Raw genomic sequence first — 24,377 nt, 5'->3', positions numbered from 1 at the left:
TCGCCCGTTTCTGCAGCCCTCCCATGCGTCACGGAAGCAGAGTGCGCGGCGTGCGACGTGCACTCCACAGACAGCCATGGGCGAACGGCTTGCAGCGAGTCCTGTTCGATCACTCGCTCCATCCCGCAGATGAACTTCGATGTGCATGTGGATGCATCCGGGAACAATTCGTAGCTTCGTGATACAGCTGGCGCTGACCACCTATGCCTTTTCCCGTGGTTCTGCTTCAGGCTGTTGCCATCATGCAAGGTACGCTGTATACCAGCGTGAACAATGGCACATGCATCGACTGCATCACGAGGATGGCAAAGCATGATTATCTTCCAAATCTGCCCCTGCAGGAAGACAGCGTGTGTCAGTTCCTTTCTTTTTCCTTCTTCTTATTTTTCTTTTTTTTTCGTGCCCTGCGTACACTACTGCAGCTGTGCATCCTACCCTGCGCATGTCCGTACAAGCCTATATTGCTGAGATAGTTGCTACATGCCCGTTAAACAGAACAGTACTCAAGGCCAGGACGTAGGAGAAACTTTCACAGACAGCGTTGTCCATAGCCAGTAAGATATTGTATTATTAAATTAAATTGTGGGGTTTAACGTTCCGAAACTGCGCAGTGGGTTATAAATTTTAAGTTGCGAGCGATGCCGTAGTGGATTGCTGTTGATTAATTTTGACTACCTCGGATTCCTTGACGTGCACCCGAAGCACGCCACACGAGCATTCTTGCATTCTGCCCCCACCAAAATGCCACCGCCATGAATCGAACCAGCGATCTCGTGCTCAGCATCCAAATAAAAATACGGGAATATGGCAATAAAAAATGTGGTTGATCCCTCTTATATAGGAATCGGTATAGAACACGAAAGTGAAACGTGTCTTCACAGAAGTAGTGTAATGTTTATTGCACATTGATATATAATGTCTATTGGTGTTTTGTGGCTAAAGCGCCCTTAGGCGTTGATGCACCCACGCTGACGCCTGGTGGCACGTCTCCTCCATCACGACTACCAACGTCGATGACCATGAGCAACCGTCGTGCATATGGAAGCTGCACTACGCTGCACACGCTAGCACAACGCGAAAGACGAAGCACGTAACTGACACACTAATACAACGCGCAAGACAAAGCACGTAACTGAATCGTCACCGAGTCAAATCAGCGCGTACAGCGCGTCGTAATTGCAGCCTCCGCGATCAACTTCAGAAACATTTTCAGAGCTAATTGCGGAGGCCACGCTCCGCTGTGCTGAGTACGGTGAACGCCACCTGGCGTTGGTAGTGCTTCTTGATGCCAGCGTCCCTTCGAATGCTGGCATCGAGGCGTCGTAGTGCTGAGACCACCGAAGCGTTCACTGTCGGTGCGCGTTAGTGTCATAATGCAGTACTTCTCTTTTCTGCTCGTAGGCGGCGGCACCGCCCCGAGCAAGAGCGCGGGTACACGGAGGAGTGTTAAGCCCAGACTACACGTACGCTTGCGGACGCGCGTAAGCTCGCGTCTACGCGCCTTGCGGTTGCCGCGCCTAGCGTGGAATGGCGGTTTGCATCCACAAATACGCGCGACAGCGCGCGCTCACTGGCCTCACTTGTTTACACCTTGACAGACGCCACTTCGTATTTCGTTGTTGGCAGTGATTCAAAATGCTTCGATATCTATAAACGCAATTGTTATCTTTTTGGAGCTGTTAGATCGGCACAAAAAGTGAAGAAGAAGCACTTTCTTGCATGGTATAATTCTGCTTAACTGAGAGTTGAATGTACCGCGCCGTCGCTGCGTAGCCAGGCACGCCGACGCGAGGCAGCCCAGGCGCGCGATAACTGAGAGGAGCTGATCACCGAGATCGCGCCGCGTTTCGACGCGTACGAGCCGTGCCGCACCGTCTGCGCATGCGTGGGCGCGCGGACGCGAGCTTGCGCGCGTTTTCAAGCGTACGTGTGGTCTGGGGTTTAGATATATAAGGCGCGTCTGTGTAGCTCTCTGCAAATGCGTTTGTGGCGCAATGGGTTAAACGCTCGGCGATCTATCGTCGCGGACCGAGAGGTCGTGGGTTCGATTTCCAAATTTTGCATGTTTGTGGAACTTTTTCTTCTGGTTTCTTTCTTTGTATTATGTTCTATGACGTATTTCCGTGACGGAAATACGTCAGTGAAGTCTTGGTGGACCCCGGCATAAAACACTTTCGTGTTAAAATACGCGCATATGCAGCTTTCTAATCATGAGAGCCTCGCCGATATCGTGGGGCGTATACGTTAAATATATTTTTTTTAACATCACATACAAACTTCCAAAAAAAAAAAGAAAAAAAAGGGAACGCTGCGTTCGTGACATTCATCCACTGTCGCGTCACATTGCGCGCTGTTCTCTCTCATGCACATGGCTCGCTGTACTCGTACGATTACTCGGAGTGAAATCCGGGTGTGCGTCGTCAGTGCTCGCCTTAGCAGACAACGAGCGCGCCACGTCGTCGAATGTACGCATAGCTTAGCGCGACCACGCCTATAGAGTATGGCAATGATGTATGTTCGCTGCAACCGTCAGGCCAGGACGATGAAAGGATTACAGGAGCTCCTTCTCATGGGCGTCGGTCGTTTTCCCGCACCGTCGTCGCAAAATGAGAAATGCTCCACCCGGAGTAATTTATAGTAATAATCCGACGATCACTGCTAAATGGATGGTCGCTCTCTCCCTCTCTCTCAACAAAAGAAACACGTAGACACACACACGGACGGACGGAGCAGCTGCCGACCGACCCGACCTGCCTCGAGACGGATGATCGCGCAAGCCTGCAGTCGCAGACGAAAGCTCGACCGTGAGCTGCCTTTCCTTTCCCCGTCTGCTAATCCGTGGGGATCGATCTAGGGGGATTAGAATCCACGCGAGCCCTGCATTCGGACCCCAGGTAGAGTCTGCAGAGAGCGCAAGGAAGGGACCCTCGCTTGCAGGCTATAGTCCAGTCCGGACCTGATGGCCATGAGCAAACCTCGAAAACAGTGCCCCGTGTACGAGCAAGGAAAATGTGAGAAAAAAGAGGGAGAGAGAGAGCATGCTCTCTGGGATACAATGAACGACTGGCAGTGCCGTACTCAACGAAAAAAATAAAAAGAAAACGAAACTGTAAAGTGCTTGTCAAGGAGGTTAGGTGATAACCTAAATTAAACGAAAAAAAGTACTGAAACACGCACACACGCATACCCCGAACCAAGTTATTCGCGAAGCGTTTGCACACCATAAAAATAAAAAAGAATTAGCCTGTCTGTGGCCGACCAAAAATAGGCGAAGTTCCAAGGTAGAAAAACGGTGCTTGCATTCAGCAATGCCGACGACCGAAGCCTTTCGTGCACAGAGGTACACCGCGCTTATATAGTATAAAGAAACGAAACTTGGAGTTTATCTTCGCGTAGAGGAAGGGTAAAGTGAACGACTTGCGCGCGTATGCTTTAATAGTCCACAAATGATAAACTCCTGAAAACATGTACTTGCGTTTCACTTCTGATATTCTCCTTTATTTAATAAAAAAATCTCGGCAAATACTGACATCCGTTTCGTTTAAATGCTTACGTAATGCTTGTAACATTTTGCGTGGTCTTGCTGACGTCATATTACGCTTTCGCGTTCAAATTATTACGAGCCGCATAATAAAGTACTCCAAACAGCTGCTACGCGTACGTGAGTGATTTTCAATTTATATTATTGTTGTTATTTTGTTTCGTAATTCAGTACTAGTGCTATAGCATTACATATATGCTGCGCTTTACGAAACAATGGCGAGCAGCCCAGTCCCGCAACACATGTTAACGTTTTATTCAAAGTTTCTGACACCAGAAGAAAGGAATGTTTTCTTCACGGCGTCCCTGAATAATTACCTAATCCATTAGCACGGGGCAGATTCCCCCGGATGAGCTGGAAGGCGACAAACAGAAAGGCGTAGATTCTTTCAGCGCATGTCTGCTTCGCAGATAACTTAAAGTCCCGCTTTAATTACGCGAGTCGCGCCTTATAACAGAAGCTCGGACGTTTTATTAATTTCCTGGCAACCTTAAGAAAGGCTGTGGCCCCGGCACAGTGCTTGCATCGACGAAACGAAAAGAGCTGATAAAGGGATTCAGATACACCACCCAGACCATCAATTAGGTGAGACTCGTTAACCGCTTCCTAACCTCTCAGTTTCTAATTAAAATATATTTACGTCTCGGAAGGGTACCTCTGGTGCACAAGGAGCTGTCATGCAATAAAGAGCAGGAGATGACAGCACAGATTTTTTTCTTGTTCCATGGTGTACGCGGTAAGGTGGACTGCGAGTTGGATCACACACCAAGGAGACATTGATGGTTATATAGTTGCGGGATGGAACCTGATGGAAGGCTAGTGCAATAATCCGAGGTCACAGCGCAAAATTACACCTGCGGCTTTTCTGAAGGTATTGACGCAAGAAAACTTCGAGTCCTTGCACGAAACAACACGTCTATGTCGGCTATGGCTCGGAGTGGCCTTTACATAGTCTTGCTTTTCGCATTAGAATGGCCGACAACGCAATTTGTGATGACTGGGATCGCGAGGAGGCCCTTGAACACATTCTGTGTAACTGTCCTTGCTATAATGAACACATACGGTCACATCGCGACTTCCCTAGCTCACGCTCATCACAGACCATTGTCGGAAATATGGGTGTGCGAATAGTAGTTTTTGAGGTCAAATCGAACACGAATCGAAAAGCTAGTGTCAGAAGCGAATCTAATCGAATAACGAATATTTTGTTTGAATAATGGACAGCCTTCTCACCATTAATATCAAACAAGTTTCACATCCTGGCATTTACAACATTCGAAAGTGTCTGTCATTATTTTGCACATAAAACACATGCTTTATTAAAAGCACAAAGTGAGCATTAGGAACAACTACGCAGTTTGTACGCAAACTAAGGGCTCTACGGAGCCTATACCCGTCCAAGCGTTATCGTATAATGTTCAGTAAGGCAGCCTTGTTGCTCAATCAATATGTGTATTTACCTTCGCGACCAAGTCAGAAATGCGTGCTGTCTGCGTTGATGGCAGAGCCCCCCCCCCAAAAAACTGGCTAGTTTGAATAGTCGTGGCAGATGGCCGGTGCCACTATCGTATAAAGTACGTTGCAATGAAACATATTCATAATGTTAATAATCCTATATGAGAGGACACAGGTGACGCATCTATAATAGTACAAAGCAATACGCACTACTGAATGGCGTGTATGAACAATATTTTATTGCGAGTGATCGTGTTCAGCCTAAAAAAGTCTGGCCCTCTGAGCGACACAGCGTATCTGTGGATAGAATAAAAGTTATGTAATTTTTGCTTCATACAATTTCATGTTTGATCGTATACAATCGACGACATATAGTACTTAGAAGGTATACCAATATTCCGATTTTCGAAGAAGTGGCTATTCGATTTGAGGACCGAATCGAATAGGACTATTCGATTTGATATTCGAATATTTCAGATATTCGCACCAGACTTGTACGTAGCGAATTGCGTTAACGTGTAATTCAGTAACCAATTACACGTAACCACTCACTATATTGACGAGACAAGCTGTAACAGGCAACGTAGCTTTGAGCACTTGAATTTGGAGGGAAGTACAGTAGAACGCTCGTGGTCGAGCCATGCAGCAGCCTCGCGTAGGCGCGTGTCCAGACAGGCTAAGATATAGGCGTGTGCGTGCGCGCGTGCGTGTGTGTTATTGGATGATGGCTATCTGCAGGCGGTCTTTTTCTCCCACGTATGCTGCCGGAGACCCGAGAGCAGAAAGTGGTAACACTGAGCGATAGGAAGACGGCAGCATAAATGAGAGAGAAAACGCGAGTAGCTGATATTCTAGTCGAGACTATGAGGAAGACGTGGACGTAGGCAGGTCATGTGCTGAATAGAAGACATAACCGGTGAATGGTTACCGGTATGAGGGAAACAACCCGCCGCGCTTGCTCAGCGGCTATGGCATTCTGCTGTCGAGCACGAGGTCACGGGTTACCTTCCCGACTGCGTTTCAATGGGGGCGAGTTGCAAGAACGCTTATGTACTTGAATTTAGGAGGACGTTGAAGTAGTCCAGGTGGTCAACATTAATCCGGAACTCTGCACTGCGGCATCTCTCATAGCCCCAGAGTTGCTGAATCAATCAGAAGAAGTGAAATACAGTTGACGGGGCGACAGATGATTAGACGAAGCGTTGATGCAGCCGGCTGACGTAGGACGGAGACACCTGCAGATCGCCGAGAAAGGTCGGCGACCCTGCGTGAACCTATAGATGATGATGATGATGATGACGATGATCGTAACGACGCTACGACGAGTCGCGTTCCCCCCTTCCATTCGCGACTATCCGCTGTGGCGTAGCTACGGCAGTAGTTAAAAGCATGTCGCTTTTAATTTCGTAGTCCGATGTTCACGTGTCCATCTCCGTATGTGTTGAGACGGAAGCGTAATGTGTAGGCACGGTCAGTATGCAAGTAAGTATTGCTTGTTCTTATCTTGAGAGTCAATGCCTCATATCCCCCACTTCCTTCCACTTCCCAACTAGACTTTCATATAATTCAAAGGGATTCAACAAGCACAGACAAACGCGTCCGGCCGCTTCACCAACGACGAGCACACCTTGCAAAACGAATCGCCGCCATTGCACCGATGTAGTACTCGTTAACTTTCACCCTACCTATATAGGATAAGAACAATGAAAAAAAAAAAAAAAGAAGGCTTTGCTGTATGACACCTCCTGCAATGTACAAGGACAGCAAGAAGGCAAAAAAGGAGAATTTTCATCGACCAGACATGAAATCGCTCTCTTCGGGTGATAAACGACTGTACGACTGCGCTAAAAATGATGGCGCGACTACGCAATGCGGCATACCGGAAATAATCGCTTTTTTCGAACACATGCTATTTTCATCGCAATACTTATATTCATTTAATACCATCTTCCCTGCATATAACATTCATTCTGCGCTCGCCTTGCCACCACGTACCGAATCTTAAGGCCCCGCTAAGGCGTTTTTCGTCGCTGAAGTGCAGCCTATAATTTGTGCCGACATCGTTAACTGAACAAAGCCTGTCCCTGTGATGTTTTCTTTATTTATTAAAATGATGCATTTAAAACGAGGCTGTCACCCTTGAGTGGTGACGGCTTCTCGTTTTCGCTTAAGCATGGAGACATTGGGGGGAAAAAATTAAAACGGATGAATAGAGAGGAAGGCACATGCACTCGATGCTTGCGCGCATAACACACAAGCAAAATTCGCTGAGACTTTTCGCGTTATATTAGTGAACATTGTGTTGCTAAGCGAGAGGTCGCGGCTTCGATTCGATTCTCATAGCCCGTATGTTTCTTTGGGGCACTAAACACTATGAATAACGAAAAATTCATTAATCATCAAACGCTATCAATCATTAGAGAATCATTAACCGAGCGATTCGTATTTAGGAGTAGCTGAAGCACTGTTTCTTGCAACCTTGTTGCACTGGCATCTCCACAGCAGCTAATGTAATGAAAGCTTGCAAAACATCGCTGACCAAACCGCCCTTAGTATATTAAGCGTGACTGCCATAAAAAGTGTTTCGCAGCGCCAGTTTGCGACCACTGACGATGGTGTCTTTCACGGAGGAAAATGTGTACAAATTAAAATTAACGTGTTAGGTGTGTGAGCGTGTGTGTGGAAAGAGAAAATACGATAACGAAATGCTGCTTTTTTAAAGAAAACATTCCGGAAAGTTCCATTCATGTCGAATTTATTAAATATGCTATTTGCATGTGGTACCAAACAGTGCGCTTTGCTAAAATGAATGAATGAACGAACAAAAACCAATCACAAATGGGCGGCAATTGGGCTCTCTACTGCGCCAGCGTCGTACTTTTCCTTCGTTTATTAGGTTAGGCTGCTCCTCTTAAAGAGTATGTTTAACAGTGAAGCCCGCTTCGCAGTGCAACGAAAAGTGCAACTTCGATTCATAGTAAGGGTCTCGTGACTGCCTGATTTCTGCAAGTCCATTGCAACAAGCCAGCAAGAATATCTCCCGAAACTGGTGAGAAAAAAAACCTGGTTATGCAGCGCCTGACCAGGAGAAAGGCTCTGAAATTACATTATTAAATTACTTTCCCAAGTTTCTCTTACGTTAATAATTTGCAGCTAATATTGTATAACATGCTGTGTTTATTTCTGTTCAGTTCAGTTATATTTGTTTTAGTTCCATTCTGTTATACTTCATTTCATGTTTACAATCTGTCGCTAAAACTGTATAACGCTGCACATTTCATTCTGTTCTTTTCTTTGTTTATATGTTGTCACCCACTCCCCTCTGCAATGCCTCGGTGATTGAGGATATCGAAAATAAATAAATAAATAAATAAATAAATAAATAAATAAATAAATAAATAAATAAATAAATAAATAAATAAATAAATAAATAAATAAATAAATAAATAAATAAATAAATCCCGGTTATTCGCGTGGCACCATCCAGCTAATCAGCGTTTACAAGTCGCACCGCAATTTACGCAAGAAATAGATTGCACATGAGCGCAAGTCAGGGAAACCTGCATTGAGATGCATAAAAATTATATAACTGAATACGATAAAATTTATAGGTCCCGAAGCATGGCCACTACAGACAACCAGTGTGGGGTTGACAAAGACGTGACGATAAAGCAAAAAAAAAAATGAAATTAATAAAGATAATAATAATACTAAGAAGGCAATTTCAAGTCAATTTCGTTAAAGAGTTACAAATAAATAGTGCGCATACAATTTATGTTGACATTTCGCAATCCTATATCTGGCTATAGCGTCCTGAAGATGTGTAAGGTAGAGTCTGTGTGTTGCAGTTCTATTACCTGCGACACCTGAACAGGTATGCTCGGCGTCTGGATCTCATGTCGGACGAGTCATAAGGTGACAATCACATTTGACGCGTGAGTAACGAACCTCGACCGTGATAAATACTCTCGTAGACGTTCTCGGGAAGCGAATTCAGAGACAACGTCAAAACGAGTTAAAAAGAAAAGGATAAATCTCAAGCCCAAATTATGAAGTCAGTTTTTCACGCAGAAAAACATAAGAGCACACAATTATGGCGACGGGCCGTGGCTGTACGAGGCACAGCCTATGCTTCCCTTGGCTTTATTGCCTGTCGGCTTTATATGGTCATGCACGCTGTAGTTTCCCTAGAAGATGATGTGAGTTAACGGGACATAAGAGCTTTGTGATTTCACATCATTTTCAGTAAAACGAAAATAGTAAACATACAAGCCCGCTCAAAGCGGTGGTCTTGAGCATAGAGTCTCCATTTTATGTTTTCCTAAGGAGACAATGAATTGCAGCACGGCTACACTGGTTCCTTGTACAGGTGAACCTCCCTTACGTTTCACTCACGAAGGGCGGGACATCATTGTGCCATTACTTTTGCGTCTCTTAAGACAAAAATAAAAATAAATATGACATGACGGACGGGGAAGCGATGGTGTAGGTGTAGAAGCATGAGAAAGTTCTTTTTGGTTCTTTCTGTCCCACGTGTAGTAAGAGTGTTCCAAATTGCGGCACACTTTAGTATTTTAAAGATATTTGACACTCGCAGTCCGTTCAACGGAAGTCCCACGTTTCTTTGCATATAGGGGAGGCATGCGGCACCGGGATGGCAGACATCGCAGCCTTTGATCACTGCGGTGAAGCGGAAACTGTCGGTCGCATTCTGTGCCAGTTCCCGCAGTATTGAGTGCAGAGACACAGACTCAACACTCTGCTCAACAAGTGAGACGACCGGCCTCTGTCGGAAGAGGTAATCCTCCAACATAGACGTGACTCAACATTCATTCAGAAAACCATGACATCATTATTGCGCTTTTGCAATCTACCGGACTCTGCTAATCGTGGATGATGACATGGAAGACGACAAATTGTCCAAATACACGCAATGAACCAGCAGCTCGAAACAAGGCGATATCAAAGAGCCGCAGTAACTTCGTTAGGACGAAAATCCCCCAAATGCTAATATTACTAACTCACGGTATTAGACCGTACCATGTACCAGTACCACTGTAGCCGAAGAGATCAGTGAAACGGATCCACCAATGAAAGCTCATTTTTGCGCCTACGAAACACAGAGGCTGTCAGTGATACGATTACAGCGCGATTCCACTCATTAGCCCTCAAAATACAATTGCTCAAACGCGGAGGAGACATTGAGCCGAAGATCTTTTAGCGCAGTTTTTTGCATTGCAATAGGAGAACAACTAGTGCGATCGCGTGGGACGCGGCCGGACAATTTCATCACATTATCGTAAATCTTGTTTTGTTTGTTTCACAGGCAGCCCATGCAGATCGCGCTTACTCCTTAAAATGTTCTGCTGATTTTCACCCACTTCCTTCTCAATTTGAGCTGTTGCAAAATCCACTAACTTATACATGCCGCCTAAACATTCTACGAAGGCCAATCCACTGGTATTTAGCAGTGGAATAGGAAATACATTACGTTTTCTTTTTTTTAAAGCAGAAAAGCAGAACCAAGAGTTACCTAACTAGAAATAATCAAACTTACCCTTATACCTTGCTGGACAAAATAGGCAAAATAAAAGCAAACATGCAATTATTTGGCGGTCATTTCAAATAAATACGCTCTTGTTTATGACCACACGAAAACCAACGAAGTGTGAAAAAAAAAAGTTATTTGCAGTATTATGAAACGCACAAAAAATTATTGAATTAAGATTTAAAAGCCAGTTAAGGAGTCACCACGAAAGAGGATTCACTAATAACACGCGGAGCCGTTTCTCCGGCAGCGGGACGTCCGCCACGGGGACAGGAACATCGCACGTGACAAGAAGAAATATTGCTCAGCGAATCTAAATCATCTAAAAAAATTAAGCCAGTAATTTACCTGAGGCGAAATCCGTCGTCAGGGTGCTCCTATTTCAGGGTCACGGCCAAATGAAGTCGTCCTGCCACGAGCACGGCCTCTCGATTCATGGATCGGCGCCGGACGAGCCTTCGACTCACCCGCCACTGAACGCTCGTGGATAGAGCCAAGCGGCCACACCAACTGAGCACTCGATCCAACGCAGCACAACTCGCTGGTTGGGGCGACACGTTTGAACCCCGAGCCAGCCGAGTTATTTCAGAAATCCGCTAGCGCCCTCTAGCGCCATTTCTTATAATATGGTTGATTGTAAAAACAGCCAAGCCTGGTTGACATACGGTGCGTCGTGAGCGCCAGCTGAGTGCGCCTGCTTTGCTATGAAGAGTAAACAAAGTAGTATTGAAATAGCACCCCGTTCATAAATTGCAGTTTATAAGTTCCAGATTTTCTTACTATCACCCGCAGAGTGCGCGACACAAGTTAAAAAAGTTTGTCATCTGTGTTAATATACAATGCAGTTTGCGTCCACTTTCGCTCCTTTTGTGTTCAAACATGCTGTCGTAAAATTCGTCCCTTCAGTTTGGAGCTGTGCCTCCGGTTTCTGACGTTATTGTCAGGTATCTTCTAAGCTTAGTTGCCTTCGACAACTTATCTCTCGAGAAAAGTGCCCTGCAACTTCAAGCATGTGGTACAGCGCTGCATCGCGACTGCCCTGTGAGTATGTTTGAGCGGAGGTGCCTTTCTGTCCATTGACGGACCTGTATTCCTGTCACAAAGACTCCTTGGAGTATGCCTGGGCATCGATAGCTTGCGTCAGTAGGTTCAATTCAGTCCAGATCTAGCGCTGCGACATATTTTCACGCACTTTTACCTGCTTCGTGTATTGATCTTAAATTAAAATTAAACTCTGGGATTTACGTGCCAAAACCGTGTCTTGATCTTGCTCAAATACTTCGATGCAGATCTAATTTAGTGATAGAAACGTGATTGAGTTGAGGTTTGCTTGGCGCGCCATCCCAAGCTCAATGCATGCTGCGCAGAAAAAGGCTGCCGTACGAATATTCCCTGTATATGTTGTTACTCTTCTACACATCACGTATTTCGGCTTTAACCCGAAAATGTTGATCACCGCTGTTCGTAAACTTAATAGCCTGTTACTTTCATTCCAGGTCGAGCTACGGCAGCGGGCTACCGCCTGTGTCAGACAACGGCGGCAAAGCCCGAGTGCGGCTCGCGACAGCCGCGTCTGTACGGGCAGCCGACGGCAGCCACGCACCCGCACCTACTCCGCGAAGGCGAGCTTACACCTGGCCTGACGCGGCAGGAGTTCGCCGACAGGCGGCAAAAGCTCATCGATGACATTCTGCAGTTGTGTGCGGTCTCAGGATCTCCGGGAACCAGGACTACAAAAAACCACGCAGTTATCGTCCTCTCAGCCACAAAGGCATACATGTCCGACAAGATCCCCTACCCATTTCGTCAGAACTCCGACTTCTTGTACCTAACTGGCTTCCAAGAGCCTGACAGTGCCCTGGTGATTCACACAAGCACGAATCGGCAAGAACCCAAGTCAGTGATGTTTGTTCCGCAGCGAGATGCACATGCCGAGCTTTGGGACGGACCGTGTGCTGGTCCCCATGGTGCTGTAGATCTTCTGGGTGTAGATGCAGCTTATGAAATAGGAGAGCTTGAAAGTTATGTTGGCAAGCTGCTGAAAGCAAAGTATCCTACGACTCTCTGGTATGACAATGCACCTAGTCGACCTGAAGCAAGTAATATCCTCAGGCGGCTTGCCGACAGCAACAAGAGCAATGTGGCAGTAGAGTCCCCTCGTTTGTTAATACAAAAGCTACGGCTGATAAAGTCTGAGGCAGAACAGGAGCTGATGAAGCAGACCTGTAGGGTAGCCTGTGAAGCCATGATGGAAGTGATGCGAGCGTCTCACGCAGGGGTGACAGAGGCACAATTGCATTCAAAAATGGAGTTTGAGTGTCGTATACGTGGTGCCCAGCGGCTCGCCTATCCACCGGTTGTTGCCGGAGGTGCACGAGCAAATGTCATTCACTATGTGGCCAACGACCAGCGAGTTCTAGGTGGTGAACTTGTGCTAATGGATGGAGGTAAGTGAAACATGGTTAGCATGAGCTGCTAACTTGGCAAGGAGTATAGAATCGTATAATAAAACTGTTGTGGATTCACAGTGTTGAACAAAGCAAGATGCTGCCATTTAATAGTTCACTTATGTGAACTCTATTGTATAAGTTCTGTTTTATACAAAGGTTGGTACCAAGGCACCCCTTTCACACTAGACACATTATACTAATGTCACCTTTTTCTAATGACAGTGCATACGCGCATGTTAAGTGAGTGTGTTATGCTCTTGTACCTGAAGGGATTTAATATTTTCTCTAGGAAATGTAACTCTGTTTTGGTGTGCAGAAACTTTATGAAAAATCCATTAACACACTCGTGTAAGAGCAGCGAGGTCAGTAATCATAGGCTTTATTGTTACTCCACTGTTGTGGTGCAACTCAGCCAATCCATCTGGATTACCATCTTCATTGACGACTACTTAACACCTGCGGCTGTATAACAGGGCAAGCAGGCGTAATAGGTCACAGCAGTGGCGTGGTAGTAGTAGTAGTAGTAGTAGTAGGAAAGAAGAGCATTGTGTCAATGCCAGTCGTTATCTGAGACTTTCGTGCATGTCTGGTTTAATAAATGTAGGTTCCAGTATTTCCCCCCCCTTTAACTAGATATGTGCATGTTTTGGTGACTAGCTGCTAAAGCACCATTCGCATTGTATCTATCGCAGCCACTGAAGCACCAAATATCACCTCCCAGGAGCTGCTTGCATTCAGCTCCATTTTCTTGCTGTCATAATTCCTATGCTACTGATAGTTGCATCAGCTTTGAATGGCAAGTTAGAGAGGAGAAAACAGCTTTAGACCAATGCCATCACTGCTGGATGGCTCGTTGTAGAGAATGTAACTGGTTTAAAAAACATCGATGTACAATGCATGGCATTGCTTGCTTCACAAGAACCGTCCTACGTGAAGCTAGAGCGACAAGGTGCATGTGTACTGAAGAGGCTAAAGGGACAAACTATCACAGTAGGGCCCAAATTCTTTAAACCAAGCCTGCAGGCTTGTCTTCAAAGGTGACTGGCAGATGACGCCGCTTGGGCTGTTGGACATCTGCTCCACTGTTGAGCAGAACACATAGGCAGGCAGCTCACACATTGGGTGGTTGCACTGGTGGCAGCTGCTTTAAGTAATAGAGAGGAACCAGCGCAGCATTCTGCAAATCATCTGCAATGCCAGGTGCTCCTAGACTTACTACAGAAAGAAATTGACTTGTGCCCTGTGATTGGATGTGCTCTTTAACTTTGGGCAGCACTGTATGTATTTTGTTTGTCTTTGGCAGCGATAAAAGTGGGTATTGCTGGGCTCTATGCAGATGGTGGGCACACAAAATATACTGCATTATGATAAGTGGTTGAAGGAAATGAGAAGATCTGTTGGTGTTGCAGCGCAATTAATTTCACACCCTGGATTGGTGTCTTCCCTCGAAGTTTTGCATGCGCCAAATTAATGAACATAAAGAGCCCTAGCATCTTATTGACTCAGTCATGTTAAAAGGAGATGAGGGTCAAAAAACCACAATTTTTCCACAAAAAAGTTGATTTTGTGTTGTGTTTTGAATTCCTCCAAGCCTCTTCTTTTATGTATTAAAAGATCAAAGCTGAGAACCAACTAGAATTTAGTGAACAAAAAAAAAAAAAAAGAAAAAAAAAAAACACTCACGGTGGCTCGTGAAAGTCTGAATTTACCTGAATTACGCGCATGCGACATTTCGCTCTGCGGCGTTTCCTGCTCTTAAATTTTCATGGTAATGTAGGCCTAACCCTCTTCTCCCAGAGCAGACTTCGGTAGCGCCGCATTCTTGTTGAAAATCGGAAAACAAAAAAGAAAAAAAAAAATTGTTTTCCCGCCGAAGTCTAGCGTCATGACTTTCTTTTTAAACTTTCAAACGCGTTTTTCTCAGTTCTTCATTTTATAGCATTTTTAGAGTTTGTGCACATTATTTAGTCTGATCATAATGAAATTTGCCATGCTTATGCTTTAACATGTCCTAAATTCAAAGAAAGAACTTTCAGAGCTTTCCGCAAACATATTCAGTAAGATAATTTAGTAAGTTTCTTCGTTGGGAATGGTAAAACTGAAACTTGGCATTGGAAGTTTTTTCTAGACTAAAACACAACACTATTTCTTTTTTTTTCTTTATTGAATTCTACTATTAATTGGGTGCAATACGAGCTACTTTTTGGCGTTTTTTTGTGCTTGCTGTTATCGCCTAAGCTTGCACAAAAATGCATTGTTTTACAAATGCATGGTGCGCAAGAAAATTAACCAGATGACCTATAAAAAAACTAAAAGCACACTTGAAAAGAGGAGCTCAAACTCTGTAAATGGAAAAAGTTTCATAGAGCTGTCCCAAATATTTAAAGAAAAAGGTTTTGGCACATGAAAATCAACAAAATAATGTCTGTGCAGGATGTGAACTTCATGGTTACACCAGCGACTTGACACGAACATGGCCTGTAAATGGCCAGTTTGAGTCAGGCCAGCGGGAGTTATACGAACTGCTCTGGGATGTCCAGCAGCTACTGCTACGAAAATTGGAGGGGCCGATGTCACTTGATGCCCTGTTTCACATCATGTGTGCCCAGCTTGGACAACGGCTACGAGAAGCTGGCATTCTGTCACCTCACATTTCAGACTCTGAGCTTGTGCAGGTAGGAGCAACCCTTCGCTTATATATCCTTGTAAAAGACAGTAGGTTATTGCATGAGCACTTTTTGATCTAGCATCTGTATTGCAAAGCTACAAGTGCTGTCTAGTATTAATTTTCAGGTTAAAGTCATGAACATGAAAAGTGCCAAACCTTAGTTGTAGAAATATGTAGCAATTTACCAACACTTCTCACCATCTGTCAACATTTACACAAATATATGTGCAGTTTTTCACATGTAGTGAGCTTCCATGTTTTTTGTTTAGCTTTTTTCTGTATTTCCATGCCCAATTTTATAGTGTAAATATAGTCTCTTCTTCTGCAGTACTGTACAAAATGTGCCTTGACACTGTGCAAACATAAATCACTGTTTATCACAGTATAGTGTAGATGTTGCACAGATAATCAATAGCATTGAAAGCTATTAGATCCCTCACAGTTGACCTGACATGACCTAGGTGCTACCGGCAGCAATGATCATATTGAGTGAATTTTGGAGACTTGTCAGATTCTTTAAAATATAATCATTATGTGACATGTCTGTTTCTTTATGCCTCGCATGTATTACCATATAAACAGCCTCATTGTTTTCACTATTGTGCGACATCCTGCAGTTGACCCATGGGGCATCATAATTTATACAACAAACACTCTTACTGAGACTTCTTGTGGTAGCTTTTGCAAATGAGCATAAATCTTAAGCAAGTACTGATACGTATTTTTGAAGTTGTAGGAACTCTACCACATGAAAATTTTACATTAGCAAAACTGAAGGTTGTGAAACATCTGCAAGATATTTTAATTTGATACTGAAATTGGCCACAGAATGCCGGATCTGGAGTCACTAACATTATTGTGACATCAGGACACGGAGCAAAATTTGCTGATATAGCATTAAGGATAAACTACAGTGATTGCGGGAACAGAGTGAGCCAGCATATTACGATGCGATGATGCATACACTTCCTGGGTACTGAAACCAAGTATTACAGTAAATTATTTAGGATGTTCTAGCACTTGCCAATATTTTTTCTTGGATATAAAGCATTTGGACCTTCATTTAACAAGCTAAAAATGTCATGTCTGTGCTTCTTAACCCCTACCATGCCATGGATTTGCCGAGTTTGTCCACGCGTTTCTGGTAAAAACGGCCAAGGTTGAGCTCATCTCGACGGTATTTCTCTTATAGCAATGCTATGGGCGATTTGGTTTCATCTCAGTGCTTTGTCCTGATTATAGTAGATGGCAGTATACAATCCCTGGGGCAGTTAAAGCAGGAGCAAATTTATTCTGGTGGAGGAAACAGAACATGCTTGCAATTGGAGTCTAAAAATAATTTGTCCATTTTTGGTCAGAATTTGGGATAATAGTGTGGGTCCTGAACCACCATGTGGTCTTGGTGAAAAACACACAGTCCACGAATACCATACGCTGCTGTGAACATCTCAGGCAAATTTTGCAGTCGTGCGCGGTGCGTGGATCTCACAAAGAATGGCGAAAAGCCAGTGGTAGCTTGTGTGACCGTATTATAGGCATACATTACAAACGGCAAAACAGTGTCCCAGTTACTGTGGTCCAAGGCAACGTACATAGTCAACATTGCGTATATTTATTGATGCAGTTTAATAAAGAGACTGAAGTAATGAAAATCTGCTTTCGAATTTAACAATTGCATACTTCTGGAAGAAGCCGAATATCGCCTGCTCACGCTCGGCCACGGTCGCCCGCGTAGGAATTAAACTTTGGCCACCCTGCTTATCAGTGTCGTAGCTGCCAAGTCTCGCTAATTTCGACTAGTTTTGAACACTCAACTAGCCTTGAACCACGCTAAATTTGAGGTAAGACCACACGCTCACTTGCCAGCACGCACTCACTCCTGGTCGCTCCTGGTTAGACTTCTTGGCAGGCTTCGCTTCAAAATATGCTAGTTGGATGTGACTACTATCCGTTGGTCAAGCTGGTGCAGGACAAAGCATGTCCGCACCACGTAGCACGAGCCAGACTGGAGCACATGAGTGCGAGCGTGCACTCAAGCCCTGTCGTGCACTACAGTTGCATGTAGCTGCGGTCTGCTATGTAGCATAGATACCACAGCGGCCGTGGGGTGCCGCGACAAATAAATGGCTGAGCACTCTGTGGATTGCTGAGGACAACAGCGTTTGGTGCATTGTGGGCATCAGAATCATAAGTAATGGCTTCTACATGAACATAAATCTAAAATCAAATTTGAATTGTGCGCCACGGTGACTTACAGTATGCGGAACATTGTGGGCATGCCCCGCTCTGCTGTCAAGTCATTAAAAAATTAAAAAAAGAGCGGAAGCACCGCTTAGGGGATGTTTGATTGCCAATAAATCTGCTTTTGCTGAATGCATTGAAGTACTTTTTGCAGCAAAGTATTTCTGAAATAGTCTATTTTAACTTGAAATGCATTTCTCGACATCGATAAAAAGTGGTTTCGGGCCCCTTTAAGGGAATTGCCTTCTGATAAGCCCTTACAAAGTGTATTTATTACTGTTAAGAATGACTTGCCAGTACAAGTAACCTGCTTAGGCACATTTGCAGAAGAAAGTGGCCAGTTTTATAATCCTGATGTGATGAATTGATTGCCTAGTTGCATGAAGTTGGCAACAGCGGCACAATAATTAGGTCCCTTCACAACCCTAGATGTCACGAACAATGTTATCAACTACACTGAGGGTAGAGTAGGCTTTTGTGGAGGCATCCTCTAGCTACAGCATACACAGCAAAGTTGTCACATGTTGTAACAGTGTAACAGTTTTGGGTTGATGGTGCAGCTGCAGCAAAAGGTTTGATTGCATTTGCTCAGCTCAAGATATTCCACTTAGCATTCATCATGAAACTTTTCCTTTGCAAGCTGTTCTGGGACTAAATCCGAGGGTTGCTTTTGATAACTTGGCAAATCGTCATAATGGCCATAATAGTGTATGGTTGGCAGTACCCACAATTATTGATTTGGAAATGTGGGCCGCCATTCCAAATGTGCTATAACAAAGTTGTAGCTGACAGCCACATCTCTTGAGCAACATTTTGCACTGCGACTGCCTTCTCTGTGTAGGAAGCCCATAAACTGTGCCCACACCACGTCGGACACTACTTGGGAATGGACGTCCATGATACGCCCCTGATCCCTCGCAGCCTGCGTCTTGCTCCAGGTTCAGTGCTCACGGTAGAGCCAGGTAAGCCATGCTTACAAGTTTATCTTCGCATTTATGCAACATACAGTTGTTAAAGTGACGAACAGCATAATTTTTGGCTTGGTGGGTATAAAAAAATATTTTATAATGTGCATTATAGAAGAAATGTTTTGTTTTTTTAACTCAAAAGCATCCTAAAGTTTGGGTCGTCATGGGTTATCTTTAGCAAGCAATAATCATCTTCAAATAGACTAACATGGTCAGAAATATGAAATATTTTTTTGTCATTCAATAGTTGGCAGTCTCCTTAACAAGGTCAAACATGTAGCTGTGAATTTTTTTACGTTAACCTTTTTGCACATAGCAGGTATCTCGAGCTGCCGTTTTACCATATTTGGAGCATGAAATATTTTAGCGAAATTGTTCATAGCAATCCTCACTGCCATGAGTTTTGTGCAGCCAGCATTGGCATTGACATGGTCACAATGTGGCAGCAGAAGTGTGCTGCGCTTAAATGTTGTCTGCGCTTCTAAGAGCAGCTGAAGCACACATCTAGCCAAGGCTTTGATATGGAGATTCAAGGGGTTTGATCTTGTAGCCATAGATGGTGCTAAGCCCAAAACAAAAGGTGTACATGTATGCCACATTCAGGTGGAGTGAACACTGGCCTTTAATGTTATGAAGTATAGTTAGAAACCCTTGCCAAAATTTTTAACATGTTGATGGTAAAAAGTCAACACAGAAGCATATATTTACAAGTGTGGTGCATTCTTAGTATTTTGTTTTAAGTGACAACCACTGAGGACATTTCATGTTTTTCAGTGTACAGCTGTCTTTGCTGAATGCTGACCGCGTTTACTTTCTGTCTCTGCTTCAAAACTTCTTCTCCCATACATTTTTTATGGAAAGTACTTCAGCTTCTTAATGAGGCAAGAAAGTGTGGTGGAGCCATTGCTACACTGTGTCAGCAAACCAGCAATTAAGTGGAAAGTTGAGCAACATTGACAGCTGTTCGCTGTGCATGACATATAGCAGCTAATGCAATAAACTGGTAGAACGAGGAATGTTGCTGGAGCCAATGTGTCGACAAAGTTTACCCTAATGAGGACAAGTCCCCTTGAAATGTTGGCTCGTAGACATCTCTTGTTCAACTGCTCTTAATCACTTCAATCCTTCATCTTCCTGTGAACTTTTGTGTTGTTGGAATAGTTGCTAAATGTTGCACAGATCTACAAACATTCTTTACGCTCTGTGTTTGTTTTTCAGGTATCTACATACCCGACAGCAACACTAAAGTTGCCGAAAAATTTCGTGGAGTGGGCATGCGCATAGAGGATGACGTACTCATGACCAGCAACGGACCGGAAGTGCTGACCGAGAGTTGTGCCCGTGAACCAGACCTGCTAGAGAAACTTTCCAGTGGTTTTCCTTCCGAGGTGAAGAGATGAGCGCGGCACTCATGACTCTTTTGAGGTGTGCCTGCTCTGAGAAGATGCCCAGTAGGACTCGTAGAACTGAACGGACTCTGGCGAGATGCGCGGCTGGACCAGCTTCAGCGCCGCCTCCAGGTGCCAACCCTTGATGCACGTGGCATTTATGTCTTCCTCCAAGGCACGCAGCGCTGCTTCTTGGCAGACAGCCACAACCTGTTGAGTGACGGGTTTATAATTACTAACTGAACAGTCATCAATGCCAGTGTACCATTTTTAGGTCTTTGACAAACACAACAGAACTCTCCCTTAGAAAAGAAAAGTGTTGTGAAAGAGGGAAACAGGAAAGACAGTGCAAAATTTCAAGAGGAGCGTGCCGAAACGTGGGGAGCTGCAACAGAAACTGACAGTGGATAACATGACAATTTCTACACTACCTCTTCCACCAACAGCCTGAGCAGGGCTTTCTGTAATTGCACTAGCAGTGTCCCTGGCTGCTGATGTTATCACAAAACTTGGGCATGTAGGCAGCAAGCCAGAGTAATTTACAGTATGGCAACTAGTTGTTATTTAGCTGTTGGCAGCAATCTGAATCAAGCATAAAGTGCTTAAAGCCACTTTTATGATTTCTGTTGTGCATCTTGACAGTGTATTCCAGTACGTGTATGGCGGCACTCGTTCCATGTCTGGAAGTTAATCCGACACTTAGTGCCAAATGCTGCCATGCTGATTTTTTATAGCATATCTTCAAATTATAGCATACTGCTTCTGTGTGTCCTCATGGTGTGCCTTCTAAAGAACTGCATTCTTGCAAAAGAATAAAAATGACATTGTTTCAGGCCTCAAGTAACCATACTGAATCTCCTTTGTGTTGAAGCTATGTGAACAGCTCCAGCATTGTCGCCTGGACAAAAAAAGGAACTGTTTATTTTCACAGGAGTAAGCACAACTTCCAAGGACATCTTACAGTAGTGTCATACAGCATTTGATATAACCCCCATGACATGAGTGACACGACTTCACAAATAATTGTTTTATACAAACGACGTGAACTACAAACAGTAGTTGCTGTATAAATGTCCTCAACAACAATAGGAAATGTAAAACAAACATTCCGCTGAGCCTGATATGCATTGAAGGCCACGTCACAGCTTTCTTTAAAAAGTTTCAACACCGGCTACTTTTACAACATTCCATAAAGAGAGACTGAATTCTAAGACAGAACAGAACATGCCTCGCAACTCTTGCCTCATCACTTAAAATTCTAACATCTCTGAATTAGTATCATTACCTGGGTACCTTGTGCTCATTACTTGCTGTGACTATGCATCCCTCATACAATGTTTCAGACCATTGTTACATGCTGTGGTAGCTCAGCTCAACGAGAGGCAGACGAAGCATTCGCTCACCGCTGCTGCCGCTTTTCATACTAGCGTCGTCCCACTGCAGGCGACACTATCAGCCGCGGGGGCAGAGTCGACGCGAAAGCGTGGCTGGCTTCGCTTTGTACTGACGATGTGCAGATATCTTCATCACGGCATGAATCCGTATATTTCTTTGCCGACTCTCAAATTCATCAAAATTAACTTTTTTCTTATTCAAGTTTGCCTTTTCTGATGGCCTGATGATAATTCAGAAAACTGTTTCTTTATTATTTCGATTTCGTTATATCGATGTTTAAATGTATATACGTATTTCAACATAAAATGTTGAAAATAAGCATCAAATGTTAGAAGTGCTCCCGTTTGTTAATGCGCAGGCATTCTTTGGCGAGTACCCCGGCAAAATCTGTCCGTAACGAAAACAGTGTCACATCCTTTATCTGCAAAATAAATGCATAATTGGGGAAGTTAAGACATTTGATCGTTATAATAGTGTAAATATAAATTATTGGTAGCTTTGGAACCGATAAGGAAGGAATGGAAAAAAAAAATTTCTTGTCATGCCCCCTTGAAAGCTTACTTTCCCGCATTACTAGTGTGCATGCAAGGAAGCCTGCTTTAGGATTGCGGAGTAAAAAAAATGATAGAATAGCTGATTGGTAGACGTGATAGTGTACAGTCAAACCCGGGTATATCGAACTCACCAAAAAACGTTTATTAGTTCAATATATGGCATAATTCCTATATCCTATAGGCCCGCTATAGGATTTGATGACGCAAAGGCACATACCAATAAGAAAAGTATGTTATTAATATGGTGGCTTACTTGCGTGCCCTACTTTGGAACAAAATAGTCCTGGATTTTCTTCTGTTTCAACGACCTCGCTGCCTGCGACAGCACACACGCCTCCACGTTGTCCAACGAGTCGGAGCAGCTGAGGCCGCAACCTTCTATATTCACGCAATAGCGCCGGACCAACGCAAGTGCACTAATCACTTCGGAGGATGTAGGCAACAGCTTTGCCAACAATGTCGTGCCGTTCTTTGAACCGTTGGAGCCAGCCGGAACCGCCTTGGAAATCGTTCCTGCCAAACAAGAAAGCAAGGTCCTTGGCTTTCTGCTCGATCATAGGGCCGGACACCGGGATGTTTCGCGACCGAACGTCCACAAACCATTTGTAAACGGCCGCTTCGACATCTTCGTACACAGCAGTGCGCACACGTTGGGCGCCACAGGCACCTGGCCTTTTGTCCGACTTGGCCCTGATGTCTGCCTTGTTCTTCAGGATAGTATTCAAGGTGCTCCTTGGAATCTTGTACGCGGCGGCGACGTCGGACTTCTTCTCACCGCGCTCGACTCAATTTATGATTTCGAGTTTCGCGGCGAACAGCAAATTCTGCCTCTTTGCACAAGCCATGACAACAGCGCGCCAAGAAAGTTCACAGAGCGCCAACAGGCAACACCACCAGCACGGACCACGCTGAATGAGGACTCGAGGAAAAGAGGCAGCAGCAGGCACACAAGCATAAAGAAAGAAAAAATGGCGCTCACTTGTACCGCCTCGGCGCCTCGGAGAAAGCACGACGGCCTCTGATTGGCTGTAAGCGCTGCGAGCAGGCCAGGATCATTTTTTGCAGGGGGGTGTTCGCCCGTGCACAGCCGGGTCTAAACCACTTTTTCTAGGGTGGCGCCGGCAGTTTTCCCCACCACCGCGAGGGAAAGCCAACTTGCTGGGGCACTTTTGAGGCACATGGAGTTTGATATATCGGTTGTCGTTGCTATTTTCGTTCGATGTAACAGTAACTTTTGCTATATATTCTCAATGTAAATTTACCGTGTTTAGAAATTGTTCGATATACGGGATAATTTGATATAAACGGGTTCGATATAGTCGGGCTCGACTGTAATAGCAGATGATTGGTAGCCCTAAAGAAAGTCGGTTTCGCCCGAAAGGCTTAGCATCAATTGCGATAGCAAATTAGTAGAGAGATATACGGAGTAAGGATAGTCGTTTTATTGGCTGTATAAACTTGGACACATTTGCTTACTAACTGAATTAACAAGCATGGTGTCAGCGTGCACAAGCAAACATGAATAGATCACACTCGATGACCGCAGACAACCGCTGTCAAAACGCTGGCGTGAGCAGGCACGGCAGCAGCAGTGAGCGAAGGTTCGTGCGATGGATCGGTTCAACGGAAACTGAGCAACGAAAGCACAACGCATACAAAGGTAGGAGCCATGTGCAGATCGCTTTCAAGATACGGTGCATGCGACCGCCCACAGCCGCGCAAAGTACAAGTACGCAGTTGCTGGCAGAGTACCGCTCGCACGTACCGCATGCGGCACACAGCAACGATTTTATCGCCCTTGGACTTTATATGGAACCTCACGGTGACGATGATAGCAGAAATCTGCTTGGAGTGTCCATATAATTGGCAATAAAAAATAAAAATACAGAAAAAATTGGTGACGTCATCGCGCTCATGTCGTAACATAAAAAGGAAATATTCTGTACTCAAACCAACACAGAAGAGAAATGAAAAGTGATCAACAAGCAGCTACGGCGACACAGAAACAGTGAGACATTCAAAGCAAAGGAGAAGCAGGTACCGCATGCGGCGCGCAGCATTTCTTCTGTGGGACACAGTCTCCACAGAAGAAATGCAGGTTGTCCGACTCACACACACAAAAAAATATATATACAGACAGCAGCAATAAAAAAAAAAAAAGATTGTAAT

The 24,377-nt window shown here is 44.5% G+C and overlaps 3 protein-coding genes across 4 annotated transcripts in view; 1 reads left to right on the top strand and 2 right to left on the bottom strand.

Moving 5' to 3' along the window:
- The window catches only part of LOC119448051 (slit homolog 3 protein), a 62,196-nt gene extending 51,086 nt beyond the window's left edge, over positions 1-11,110 (bottom strand). Inside the window, exon 1 of the mRNA XM_037711547.2 lies at positions 10,893-11,110. The gene's annotated coding sequence lies outside the window, so the exon portion shown is untranslated. The remainder of the gene's footprint in view (positions 1-10,892) is intronic.
- An 81-nt stretch (positions 11,111-11,191) lies between these two features.
- LOC119449584 (xaa-Pro aminopeptidase 3) lies at positions 11,192-21,104 on the top strand. Its single transcript, XM_037712787.2, has 5 exons — positions 11,192-11,585; positions 12,041-12,991; positions 15,428-15,669; positions 18,745-18,865; positions 20,090-21,104. The coding sequence occupies exons 1-5, from the start codon at positions 11,555-11,557 to the stop codon at positions 20,269-20,271; spliced, it is 1,527 nt and encodes a 508-aa protein (XP_037568715.1). The 5' UTR covers positions 11,192-11,554; the 3' UTR covers positions 20,272-21,104.
- Positions 19,476-24,377, bottom strand: part of LOC119449583 (ATPase family protein 2 homolog) — a 103,925-nt gene continuing 99,023 nt past the window's right edge. For both annotated transcript variants that reach the window (XM_049665317.1, XM_037712786.2), the window contains exon 14: positions 19,476-20,469. In XM_049665317.1, the coding sequence (XP_049521274.1) occupies positions 20,281-20,469 (189 nt within the window). In that variant the 3' untranslated portion in view covers positions 19,476-20,280. The remainder of the gene's footprint in view (positions 20,470-24,377) is intronic.

This window comes from Dermacentor silvarum, chromosome 4 (assembly GCF_013339745.2).
Source record: "Dermacentor silvarum isolate Dsil-2018 chromosome 4, BIME_Dsil_1.4, whole genome shotgun sequence".
NCBI lineage: Eukaryota > Metazoa > Arthropoda > Arachnida > Ixodida > Ixodidae > Dermacentor > Dermacentor silvarum.
This window is presented reverse-complemented; position numbering and strand designations above follow the sequence as displayed.